The sequence below is a fragment of the Carya illinoinensis genome, chromosome 3 (assembly GCF_018687715.1).
Source record: "Carya illinoinensis cultivar Pawnee chromosome 3, C.illinoinensisPawnee_v1, whole genome shotgun sequence".
NCBI lineage: Eukaryota > Viridiplantae > Streptophyta > Magnoliopsida > Fagales > Juglandaceae > Carya > Carya illinoinensis.
In genome coordinates, this window is record NC_056754.1 from 2,825,445 (window position 1) to 2,839,474 (window position 14,030).

Here is a 14,030-nt window from a genome sequence, read left to right on the forward strand (position 1 = left end):
TGTTGTGAGTTGTAGGTACCTTTTTTTGTCTTGTTTGACGGATGCAATGTTCTGTTTATACGGTAATTCAACTCTCGTACTCCTTGACTTATCTGAACATGTCATTAGGCGGTCACAACCATCGAGCATTAATTAACAAGGCTTGTCACTCGAATGGGTTAATGGGAATTCATACTTGGTAATGTGCCGGTGTGAAAGTAGACCGCTCTCTGATCTGTGAGTCTGTGACCGTGATTTAAATGCAACTCATTTAAGCTGGCTGGGCGTCAGTTGTAGACTTGTAGTCAACCTTTGCTCACAAGCTGTTGTCATGGCCTGCCAGTTTGCGGCACCAGTCATGCCCAGCACCATGCCGACATCCTTACTGTGCTTTCATCGAGCCCGTGACACCAGGCAAGCATTCTAGACACAAAGCCAAGCCAGTTGACCACTCCTACTTCCATCATTGTAATCACATTTCGGTCTAATTATTGTAGCTGACTGTGTGTATCGATGACCTTAGAGTCATTAACGAATATCAACCATACGAGAATTGTTGGATGATTTAATTAGGGTTTCAAATTGGGTTAACGGGTCGTATTCATGTCGTATCAAAATATGTATATTATACTATATAGTTTAACCCTAACTCGATTAATTAAATTTATCGTGTCAAAATCTCAAATTCTAATACAACCCATTAACATAACGGGTCGTGTCGTGTCAATCCGTTTTGACCTATTAGTGAATATTACGAAATATGTTAACACGACACAATACGACCTGTTTCAAACTGTTTATGTAAATGGATTGAATATGCTCGAAATTAATCCGTTTGACCTAATTAAATTTAGCATAATTTTATAAAAAATTTAAAATTACAATATTTATAAAAATTATAAAAATTACAATCCAAATAATAAAAATATCGAAATTGAAATTCTAACAATTTTACTTTTAAAATAAGGGTATAATTGTAACTTTAACTTTCTTAACGTGTCAAAACAAGTTGATCCGTTAAGAAATCGTATCTTAACATGTCAACCTGTTTTGACCCCGAAACCCTAATCCACTATTATCGTATCGTGTTCATATTAAATTAATGGGTCATATAACATATTGCCACCTTTAAGATAATAGGACAGTAATTAGGGGAAGACAAGTGTGGATAAGTGAGGGTGCATGATTACGTCCATCTCCTGCCATCAAATTTTATTCAGTGATTTCAATGTGAAGTGGAAGGAAATAGTTTAATTATAATAATCGTTGCTGCCAGATATATTGAAGAGTAAAATTAAGGACATTTAGAATATAATTTAAATAAATATTTTTTTCCTCTTCGTTTAAACAGTTGAGACCAATAATGATTCACCTAATATATCTAAAAATCCATTAAATGATGATTTTACAAGTGATGATTCAACTAATATATCTAAAAATCCATTAAATGGACCCAACATTTATGTAAAAATCAGCGTTGTTACATGAATGTTAACATCAATGTATGTACAAACACTTCATAAAGTTACAAAAGGACTAGTTTTACACTTTCACACGAACCACCTTCTTAATGCCACATTGCTTTTGTCCTTCGCGTACGTGTCAACTACCTCATAATTTTTTCAAAGGAAATAATTTAGACACAAATTAATTATCATAAAAATAAATTTAAAAATTAACGTAATTTTTTATAATACGTCAAATTATAAAATAAATTTAATAACTTTTTAAAAATTATATCAATTTATAAATTTATTTTCATCTAATTATCTGTGTGCATGTACCCCTTCTATTTTCCAAGTACTTCTTTCTCGGCTGTCAACCAAATATCATAAACTTATTCTGCAACCCTGTCCAACAACCCTGCCGTCTAATTTTCATCATTGCCTTTATAACCCAACAAACTCTTTAATTGCGTAGCAAATTTAAAAGGAATAAAAAAAGGAACAAGGAACTCCTTAAATTAATGTCATAATGATGGGTCATTTGATGTTACATGTCTTATTATTTTTTAATTAGTTATGAATCTAATTTTTGTGAGACCTTACCTTCATGCCTAACACTAACTTTGAGTACAATACAGCAGGAATTGATATATTGACCTGTCTTGGTGGTGAATGCCAGAAGTTATCACTACAGATTTCCCTAATTGCTTCTGCTAATCAAGTATCTGCATCTCTTTTAACTTCTAGCATGTGGCTGTCTTCCTTTAACACATTTGGGTTGCCAGTTTCCAGAAAACCTGCAAATATGCCAATCTCATCATCTGTACAATAGCATGGAAATTTCCCGGGCAATGAAACTTATGGCACTACCAACTATTTTTTTTAGGACAATCCAGCAAACATGGACCCTATTTTGTTTTGTTTTGGTTTTTTAAACGGTTTTCCAGTGTTATAGTATTTATAACAACATCTTAAATAAGCTTATAGTTGATACAACATGATTAACTACTCCCAACATTATTAGAACAATCGCAACAACCAAAACTTTTATGGTTCTTTAATGATGCCATGAGCTCAGATACATAATGAAACTGGATTTGTGAAGCATTTAATAGCAACTCATGTATGTGTTTGATAAGAAGCTAGCTCTTGTTCCTTGCTTGAATTATTTTTGCATTGTCCTCTACCTCTTGAGGTCTTACCATCACTAAACAGATAATGACTTGATTAGATAGCAAAAGTAGTGTCATGTAGCCTATAACCTTTTGTAGTTTTATTGGCTCAAGGCCCATCCAAAATTGATTGAAGGTAAAGATCATAAAACGAATTTGGCTCTTATAATTGGTGTCTTTTCTGCGTCCCTTAGCTGTTCCGCCTTATGTAAATGGAACTACCTGAAAACTACATGTCTTCGAATTAAGCACATCTTCCAACTACTTTTATCATGAAGCCGTGCCTCCCTCTAATTAAACGCAGTCCTCGAGTCTTGGTCTTGAAGCATCAGCACAAACATCCTTTAAGCTTTTTTTTTCCCAGTTGGAATATTTGCTTCAATTTTTTTAGTAGTGGATACGTGAAGGCAATAATGTATGCGTTTGTTATGTTGGAGTATGGAATTTCTTGGCATTTAATCAGGTTAATGAGTAACTTATTTGCCTGTATCTTTGTAAGGGTCAAAAGAAAAAAAAAAGATTTTATCATGTGTCGTTCACATTGTCACTTGACTTTGAAAAGAAAAAGTCTGCAGGTTGAGATTTGAACACTTCTTCACCGTCCCAAATATGCAGTTTCGTGAAGTAAACAAATGGGGATTTGACCATTTCACTCTTCGTCTTTGGTCGCCGGTCTTTTTGGTCACTCGCCGGCGTTGACCCGTATACCATTCTTCACCTAATTTGCTTACAGCTTTTTTCATTTTTTAACATATTGTTTTTTCGAAGATGATCAATATATAAATACTCAACTCACAAGCATTAATGATTAACTTCAAAAAGTTGGTCCAACAATCCTCACTGCCACTGAGATAATAAGGCCGACCTATACTGTTTATTTATCGATTAATTAGTAAGGAAGAATAGCATCTATTTAATCAAAGACGAAGATTTTGATGCTGGCCTATTTTGTTTGTTTCCCCACTTTTTATGCATACGAAGTGGACTTCTCGATTCTGCCACTATTCAAATGTGGTGCAATGGTCGCAATTGTAATTTATCAAACAAAAGGTCACTTTACCGCATCTTCGGAGATTGCATCTACAGCTGAAATTACACTCGGCCAAAATTGGTCACAACCCCCTTCTAATGAGTTCATTGCCTCATTCAAAGCCATGGCTCTTAGAATAAATAATTTTTTTCCCCTTTTTATCTTGGGTAAGATGGTGATCCCTATTCGTTTCCTGCTGCAAATGACCCATTGCAATTGGCCTATTTCGGGTCAAGAGTTGCATGAAAACAAAAATGTTATTTTTTATCTTGAATTTTATCATCTTTAGTCAGAGCTAATATGCAATATATTTTAAGTGATTTACAGCTATTAAAACATGTCGCACCTACAAGTGTGGTCAGCGTGGTAGAACAGTACCAATACAACTACAACTGACCCAGAACCTTGAGACCACTACACTCAGATGGCAATTTTGAGATAAATAGCTTTGCAAGAAGGAAAGGAAGACTAGCTGCTAATGCATATTTCATGTAGTATCTTGTAAATTACATATAGGAGGAGAAAGAATACAAGTTCTGAAATCAAAATTTATACGTATACAGCCTTTATAACATTCTTTTGAGGTTGAGGAAACCTGCTTAGAACACACTGTTCACCCTCCTCCTATTACAGATTTTTTTTTTTTTTTTTCCCTCTCATTGATCTCCAACCAAACATACCAAATACTCTCCTGTACAACAAACAACTCTCACATAGAGAATATTAAGGGAACCAAAAAGCGAAAAGAAATGGACACAAAAATGGCAAAAGTACCTCGTCGATGCAACCTGAAAACTAATAGCAACATATAGGGCAGCGTATAAGCCCGTTTTCATTGCAATCAGGGCAACGTTGGAACCCATACTCACCCTCCTCATCACCACATTCTTCTTCCTCTTCTTCGTCGCGTTCATAGTAAATTTTACAGCTTCCTGAACATGTCTCACAAGGCACAAACCTTATATCCCCACAAGCCTCACAAGCTAGACCAGGACCTCCAACTCCAGCACCATCATCCACTCTTTCGCAACACTCTACCACCTTCTCGAGCCGACCATCCTCGTGTAATCGCCGGATTTCCTCAGCCCCACCTATGTACTTTTTCCCCACAAACACCCTCGGCAAGCCTCCCCCATTAAACTCATCTCCCAATAGCTCTTTAAGCTCCTCCTTGAACCCCGAATGCATCGACATGTCCCTCTCATCAACTCGGATGCCAAGGCCTTTTATGATCACCCTCACATGGCAACAATCCTCATACGTCTTCCGCACCCCTCGCAGGCTTGTGAAGTACACCACCACTTTGTCCTTCCCGCATTTGTAATCACTCACAACAATAGCATTTACCTTCTTTTCACTGTCGACGTCCAATGGCAAGTCATTGCTGGCTTCTGCAGCCGATTCTTGCTCTTGGTGTTTATCATTGTCCAATGACCGAAGGTGAAATGGGTTATCAGGTGGCAGCTCTTGGAGTGATTTCCTGAACGTAGAAATGACTTGGGGATCGAATTGGGAAATCATATCTACGGAATCCGCATCATCTCCTCCCATATGAAGCCACGTAGGCTTCGGCGAGGCCGTGCCGTGTCCTTGAAATCTTGACTTTGGACGATCAAAAGCAATATCAACCGGAATCGAATTTGGACTGCGAACAACATCAAAAGAAAAGCTCCTGAAGTGATTAGGGGACCGCAGAGGACTAACGTCTTCAAGGCCTTCCATTAATTCCCATATATTGATGGTCTCGGGCTCTCCAGGTGGTGTTCTAATCGGCGTCCTGGGAACAGTTTTTGGGATTTTCTCTTCGATCATGTTTGACCATGTTTTGGCCTCGATTAGGCCTAATGCAAATTCCTTGCTCTTCTTCTGGTTGTCCTCGACATAGCCAATGTAATTGCCATCGCCGTTAGTGAGATCATCGTCGACATCGATGATCTTGTTGTTGAAATGGTTGATTTGGGTGGAAGGCTCGAGCTTGATTGAACCCAGCGTGGAGGAGGTGAGAGCGACAACATGGTAGCTATCGCCTTGGCTCTGTGGTGGGTGGTGGATGTGCATAGAGTAGCTTCTGGGGGCAGGGGAATAGGGGCTCCGGCAGTGCCGGCATCGCTTTTGCTTTGAACTTGCGCAACCCATTAACGCCCCCACAAACACAATCAAGATTGGATTGGAAACGAAGCAAAAGTAAAAGGTGTGAATGAAAAATATAATAATTGGAACTAGGATTAGATTGAAAAGAACCTTCCCGTGGGAATGAGCTGGATGAGTTGGGTTATTGGTGGAGATTCGATCAAATAAAGTACAGCTTCCAGGAAATGAGGCTCTTTAAAAAAAAAAAAAAGACAATATTTAGAGAACTTTTATTAAGGATGATGAACAAAAATGCTTACCTTCTTGTTCTTCAGTGATAACGAATACACCCATTAAAGCGCGTAAGCTCAGAAAACTACAAATTTGCAACAGCGAAATTCGAAACCGTCAGAGACCCAGTTTCAGAATTTGGCTTTAATTAAACTTTCACTAATGGATCTTCAATGGAAAAAAATAAATTCAAATTGTGATGATCTACAGAAAATGCTATTTCAAAATTCGAAAGAATTGTCGGAAGAAGAAGACAAAAGCCGAAGCAGAAGTGGGCTTCGGAGATCTTTGGAATTTCCAAAAATCCTCCCTCGTGGAATGATAACAAAAGAAGGAAAATTGGGAAGCCGTCCGTGAAAGGAAAACTCGCTAATAGAAAAGGAGGAAAGTGAAATGGGATTCCGAAGTCAAAGAACGAGAGCGACGAAGAAAAGAGACCAGTTCACCACCTGATCCCACACGCTCTCTTTTCTGACTATCTTCTAGAGAAGGAGCAACGGAGAACCGACTTGTAGTTGGCAGCGGCAATGTATATAATGTATGTTATGCCAAATAGAAATATTCAAAGATTAATAATATAATAATAATAAAAGATTTGCCGTATTTTACTGTTTATTTTTCTTTTTCCTTTTATTAATTGTGAGATAAATTGGTGAATACAGAAAACCGAGGGGAATGAGTCGGTGGAATTTCGGAGATTTCCCCCCACGAAACCAAATATATAAGACATGTTTAATCAGAAAAACAAATATATAAAAGTTACTTCCAAACATATGTAGCCTTACGTAGTACCTTAAATTACAATTTCTTTACATAAACAGATCATAATTTATTCAAAAGATAACTATTTAAATAATAATAATAATAGGTAGGGTTGATAATGTAAAAAATTGAGAGGTTTGATCTGATTTAATTAAATATTTTAGATTAAAGTTTAATTACCCGTATACATTTTAATATGATATCATCTAAACACCTACATATTTATCATATGAGTAATGATATACGTATAATTATTTTTATAATTTTTTATATAATTATATATATTTTAAATTGAGTATATTTTTATAAAATGCTATTATAAAAATGATTGAATATATATCATTTCTATTTTCAATAAGGTATAAGTGTAGAAAGAATTTGTAAATTCGATATAGAACTAATAAACTAAGGTTGAAAATTTTGGCAATTAAATGGATTGATCGAAACTCTGACTCCTCGTACACGAACTGTTAACCAGAATAACCATTAACCGGTGAGGGAGATAGATATACAACCCCTAGTGTTAATAGTGATGGCTGTCGTTATGAATACTGTTCCAACTCCAAGGCGCGTAGGAAGCTCGCCGACGACGACCTGACGTTAACATTTAGGACTTTGAATATCCATTTCTTTAATTAAAAAAAATTTAATTGTAAGTATAATTATATATTAATATGTATATTAATTTAATGTGATTAATTAAAAGATAAATTTTATTAAAAATAATATTAATTTAAATTTTAAATATAAAAAAATTAATATTAATACGTAAATTAATATGTAATTTTATTTACACATAACAAAACTTTATTATTTTACTCTTTAATTCTTCCTTTTTCAAGTGGATTAATGATAATCATATCTGCTCAGGAAAAAATAAAAAGTGGGTCGAAATCTTTTATGTGTAACGAATTTGATGCATAAGAATGATTATTTAGGATTAAAATAACTCATTTTAATTAAAAAATAATAATTATTTTTACATGAATTAATTTGTCAGTTTTTTGTTTAGTTTAATATATGATGATAATTTAAAAATTAACACAAATGGAAGCATCAAGGATTTGACAAAAAATAAAAATGACTTTCAAAGCTACTGCTCCGGCCAGCTGAAAAATGAGGAATATGTTACCGTCAATGTAAGGTTAATTAGTACTTTAATTTAAATATTAGTTATCACTTTCGATGGATCATGATAATCCTTATTTAAGTACTAAAGGACGGTGCTACGTCTACTGCTCCCAACTACCCGTTACCGTTAAGTAGTAATACGTAGTGTTTTATTTTTTTAGTTTTTTTTATGTGTATTTTTTTAACACTTTTAAATATAATTTTTATAAAAAAATTTATAATATCATTAAAAAATATTTTATTAATTACTAAATAAAAAAAATGAGAGTGGCAGCTCCCATGGGGAGCTGAGAGGGTGGGAATATCATTGTCCTTAAATAAAACCTGAATAATTAGTTTTGAACTAATTGTCTAAAACTTGTTTATTTTAATATCCATTTGATTTTAAAAAAATTCATTTTTATACTAATTATGAGATTTGGTCTGTTTAATTTCAATTAATTTTTAGAATCTCAATAACTGATGATCTCCAATTGAATGTTCTTAATTAAAAATCTGAAAAAATATATTTATGAAACATTGATCGTGTACGTTGATGTTTCTTGCGGGATACTATATATAATTGATCACTAGAGTTTAACAAATAATAAGATTTAAGATTGTATCGATCATTCCAAATCGACTGAGGAAAATAAAATATGAGGTAATTAATATGCCCATTTTCGTCAAGAAATGATCTCATGATCTACTCGAAGCTGTTAATTAAGAAGCGATAAGAGTACTTGATCACCTCTATTACCATATATACAAATAATGTAACAAAATGTCAATTGAAAAACATAGTGTTGGTTGTCCGTACTACTCCCAGATCGATCACCAATACTACTAGTCTTACAATTGAGTTCCAATATTGGCATTATCGTGCACTTTGAAAGGAACTCAGTTAGATATATTAAAATATATATTGATCATGATGTATTTCTACAACGACATTTATTTTGGAGGAACTTGTTAGATATATATCAATGAAGATCATGGTGGTTGCCTGGTTGGTAATTTAATTAATTATGTAGCATATACACATCTAAGTAAATACGTCCACTCAAAAAATTGGTGATCGAGGAATATCGCTCATGAAGATAGCGGCATGCAGTTCTTTCAGTGGGTGAGAATTGGGTATGTTTCATAATGTGATTTGGTACGTCGATCCCAATTAAATTGAGTAATTACCTCAAAATTATTATGATCATGAACGTGCTAAGCAATTGAACTATTAAACGCATGCATGAAGTTTAATTTCTATATATTAATCAATGAAAAACGAATAGTATATATATACGTATACACTACAAGATAAACGAGTTTTAACGACTAAAATTTCGCAACCAAAAAGATTATTTCTGACGAAAACATACTCGATTGTTTTCGTTAGAAATAGTCTTTTTAATTACAAAATTTTGGTCGCAAAAGCTTTTTTTCTTGTAGTGATATATATATTATTTTCGTGTAGATCAAGACTTAAGTTTAGAAGTATATTATAAGCTATGATCAGCTAAGACTAATTTTATCCTAAAATCAAGACAACGGGTAAGCTGTTTAGACAAAGACGGTGGCATAAGCTCTTGTTTATGTTTCTCGCCGGATATGGTGATAAGATTTCGATCGAGCGTATATAATATGTGTGTGTGTGTGTGTGACCTTCAAGTGCCAATAAAGTCATAGAGTGATCTGTGTTATGTGAAGTTTAGTCTCTAGATTCTTTACGATCCACATGTTCTCATGAAAGCATATATGCAATTGATCATTATTTTGGACATGACAAAGTTGATAACTTACAAAAAAATAGAAAGGAAACCAAAAAAATTCACTGATCGTAAAGTCACTCAATCCCATATGATCACGGCAAGAAGTACTACATATGCAGGATCCCTAGCTGTATGGGGATTGTCTCGGCTAATTATTACGAAAGCACGTGTGATTTGTCCATCCACGTGATGGCATGTGTATAGTCTCCTTTGTAATTACAGATCTTACTACTACAATTATGGCTGCACCTCTGGATGGGGATCGAGGCATCCATGCAGCTCCATAAACCTAAAGGTACATGTACGGTACGGATCGAGATAAACAGATTAATATTTCCACATGCATGTGGGGAAAATGATTGGCGGAGGCAAAGGGCCAGGAAGGCATAGTACTTTACTCCTTAATTTTGATAGATTTCTTCGGTCATTTTGAAAGAGATCATCATGCATGGTCTGCATCCAAAGCATCGATCGGTTAGAGGCTTAGAGCTGTACGTAGAACTGATCGATCAAGTGACAAGAGAACGTCGTACGTACACATCGATCATACTTTCAATAATGTCCATACGAAGAACTTAATTTACACATGACTTAATTTATTTTGGATCAGCGGATTAAAACACTCCATCTCCTAATAATGGGGAAGAAGCTAGAAGATCACCATGTATGCATTCATGCTGCTCTTTTCTTTTAAGACTGCGTGGATGCATGGTTTCCGCGAGGCCACGATTCTGATGACTGCTAACTGTAAACTGTGACGTGCATGCCACTCTCCCTGGCATTAAGCTGAAAACAAGGAAAATCTATAAAACAATACTGTTGACCACTTTTTTGGGCTTATTTAAGGAATTAATATTGAAATGGGTCTGCGGGCGGAGTGAGTTAGTGGCTTCTTGGATGGAATGTCTGTCTGCCTCTTGCTTCCCCCATCTACCACTTTCATGGCCTCCACTACCCCATGCATGCAGCTTTTTGCTAATTATTAATTTATTATTCCGACTTGCTTCGCCAAATTAACTTCTTACCATGAGACATGCATTTCGATTGAATCGAATGGTCGATGTTCTACGAACGTTGAATCTGAATTTTTGGGATGAGAATCAGGCAAGCTGTAACATGTGGCCACAACCCCAAATCTGCAATTTAGTGTGTGTATATATTCTGGAAACTGAGTTTTGCAGAGATTAAGGCTTCTAGTTTAGGAACTATTTGCCATATATGGAATGTATGCAAGTAATGATTTGAAAAGTCGTCGTTTCTGAAAACTAGATATCGTTAGAATAATTAGGCCAAAAGACGATCATGTTATCAGGGAATATAAAATTATAGTTTTGCTAGTTACAAGCGAGTTCGCGCAAATCGCGTATTGTTTGTTGTTTGTTGCATGGTGAATTAGAAACAATGTGGAAATAAGCCACATATTGTACAGAATTTTTCTTTGAAAAAATATAGTTGCAAGCATAATTGTGCACTAATTTGTGCATCAATGTGATGTGATTAGTCAAAAAGTAGATTTTATTGAAAACAATGTTAATTTAAATTTTAAGTATGAATAAATCAGTATTAGTATACAGATTAGTGCGCAACTATACTTGTATTTAGCAAAACTCTTTTTCTTTACAAAATTGCTAGGTGCAGTCGTCGCATATAGTCGTCGTGTAGTTGCCACGTCATCATCTATTTTTTATTTTAAAAAAAAAAAAGAGCCAAAAACTTCAGATCGAGCTGATTCCCGCTTCTTGCTCCTTTGGTCTGCAACCTCGTCTTTGTGCTCACAGAAGGTTAGTGGCTTCGTGGTGCTCTGGCCATAGGCGATCTTCAATCTCACAGAAATTTCATGGTGCTCTGGTCCAAAGCTTGCAGTGGTCTTCGATCTCACAGAAGCTTGGGTTGTGGCGTTGTGGTGGTTTGGTCTGAAGCTTCGTGGCGTCGTCTTCTTCTCGAGGTCGTGTTCGGCTTTGTGGTGTCGTCTTCTACTCGAGCTCGTCCTTGGCACCGAGATCTTCAAGTCTTGAAGTGGATCTGTGCAGGTATTTTTGTGGGTCTAGTCTTCGTTCGTGTGGGTCTTGAAGTGTCATCTTCATTTGTATGGATCTTTGAGAGGCCGTAAGATATTCGGATGGGTCCTCTTCTTCGTGGATCTCTATTACGAACTCTTTGAAAGAGACACCATCAGATTTGGTAATAGTAGGTAGGCCAGACTGTAAGATAGAAAGGTTATTGCTTCAGAGGCTGCTCTTCTACTTCCCTCCAAGTTCAGCTACAAATTTGAATAGGTAATATGTTCTAATGTTTAGCTTTTCTTGGTTGGTTTGTAAGGTCTGTTATATTTTCACTCATAAAAAGGATATATAGGATGTATATATCGGCTGGATAGAAAAGATGTCCAATTATAAAATGAGTAGTTGCACTAGTATCGTAAATGGTACTTTCCATCTAACATAAGCTCATGCAAAATTATGGCAAGCATCAATGCGATTTGATTCTGAAAAGTGAGACTTGGAATTGGCATTATCTCACTATTTATGAATATCGATTTTGTGCAATCAATTATCGTGAATGGGATTTTTACAAATAGAACCAAGAAAAATCAAAATGCAACCTCAGCGTTCAACCCTCAAAATGCAATCAATTATCTGGATATTTTCTTTCTTGTTTGTGACTTGGTTGACACTTGTTTGTGCCTTGAATTAGTTGGAAAAGATACTTTCTTTCTTGTTTCTTGGTTCTAGTTTGTTTGATGGGTTCGTGTCAAAAGCTACGTGAGCTGAATTTATACATTTCTTCTACAAAAACAATCAAAATAAACTTGCATCTAGCAAATTCTACTGCACATGATGGTAAGTCTAATTGTACTGAACCTTTAAACCAGTAGCAGTGGCTAATGTTATAGTGCATATACAATTGTTGCAATTCTACTCAATCTAGATTAAAAGATACCTGCTGAACTCTGCATTTCCAATTTTGAACTCCTCTTATATGATTGTGTCTTTGTGACAATATGCAATTTAAATTTAAATTCAAAACTCGTCAGGAGAAAGTGGAAGTTACCCACTTTTCATGAGCAACTTGTGGCAAATCACTTAAAAAAAAAAAGAAAAAGAAAAAAAAAAGCCTATTCTTGTTGCTTTATTGCCCTTGTTGGGATAGCATGAAGAAAGTGGCTTATCTCTCTTATATCCCAATATTTGGTATGATATGAACATCACTGATCACTACGGAAGAAATGGAAAATGATAGAATTTGTGACTAGAATTTAACTTGCTAGACTTTCTTATTTTCTTAAATAGTGTGAGGAGTTAGGGCTTTACCAACTGTTCTCTAAATGTGAATTCATTGCAGGCTTTGGATTTTTTATTGCTGGCAAAATCAAGAAAGGCATCCATTGAGCACCTTGAGAAATTGCATTTCATCTCTCTAGAAGGCAACCTTTTGTTTTCAACTTGTGAATCTATTTGAATCATACCTTAGCTGTTGTAACCAGAATGGAATTTAGGTGAAGTCTTGTATTATATTGGAAAATGATTAGATTTCCTATTCATATGTAATGGGTTCTCGGATACTGCTTATTTATAATCATACATAGAGATCATGTAACTACCACCACAAGTGGATCTTCAACTGATGATAATGGGGTTAAGCCTTTTTGTAATGGTGTTAAACCTTTTTGTAATGATGATGCTTCAGGCATACTAAGCATCTGTTTAGTTTTATGTACGTGATGAGTGTGGATGTGTTATTTCTGTAAGCTACCTAATACATTTGGTTAACAAGTTCATGACCCTTTTTTAGTGCACAGCAAAAACATGCAAAAGTTTTTGAGTGAAAAGTTTAACTGCCTTTGTTGTGCACAAGGAGGATCAATTTGTATAATTATTTTTATATTTATTACGTATAGAAGGAGGATCAATTTGTATAATTATTTTTTATTTTTATTAAGTATAGCATAGCAAACAAAAGCACCACATAGCTTTTCACTGTATACACATTTATATAAATGTGAACCGTGTGATCAATGATAGTAATTTAATTTGCTCTTACTCAGTATGATATATGTGCTGTAAAGCTGATGTATTAAGGATGAAAATGAAATACACAGAATAGAAATGAGAATCTGACTTCCTTTGAGACATTGTGTCGAGCACCTAAGTGCATTCTTTATTTCCTCTGTTTTCATTATTTCTTCAAAGCACATTCGATCCTAATTCACAAACGATACCATCCTTGAAATGCTTTAAACAAAGTCCAAGCAAACTATTGAAAAATCAGTTAAAAGAAGAACCGAGATGCACTTGTTCTACAGTGGTAGCTTGGAGCAGCCCTGTCACAACCATAAAAACCCAACAAAGAATGCACATGACTACAGAAGCTAGAAATCCAAATTCTTGTGTCACCGCAGGAATTG

The 14,030-nt window shown here is 35.1% G+C and overlaps 1 protein-coding gene and 1 long non-coding RNA gene across 2 annotated transcripts; one reads left to right on the forward strand and one right to left on the reverse strand.

Moving 5' to 3' along the window:
* Window positions 1–4,166: 4,166 nt before the first annotated feature.
* LOC122302479 (uncharacterized protein At3g28850) lies at window positions 4,167–6,496 on the reverse strand. Its single transcript, XM_043113763.1, has one exon. The coding sequence runs from the start codon at window positions 5,760–5,762 to the stop codon at window positions 4,422–4,424; it is 1,341 nt and encodes a 446-aa protein (XP_042969697.1). The 5' UTR covers window positions 5,763–6,496; the 3' UTR covers window positions 4,167–4,421.
* Window positions 6,497–11,326: 4,830 nt separating this feature from the next.
* On the forward strand, window positions 11,327–13,364 carry LOC122305576. The gene is made up of 2 exons (XR_006241166.1): window positions 11,327–11,901; window positions 12,968–13,364. It is a non-coding gene; the product is annotated as an uncharacterized LOC122305576 (long non-coding RNA).
* The last annotated feature ends 666 nt before the right edge of the window (window positions 13,365–14,030 follow it).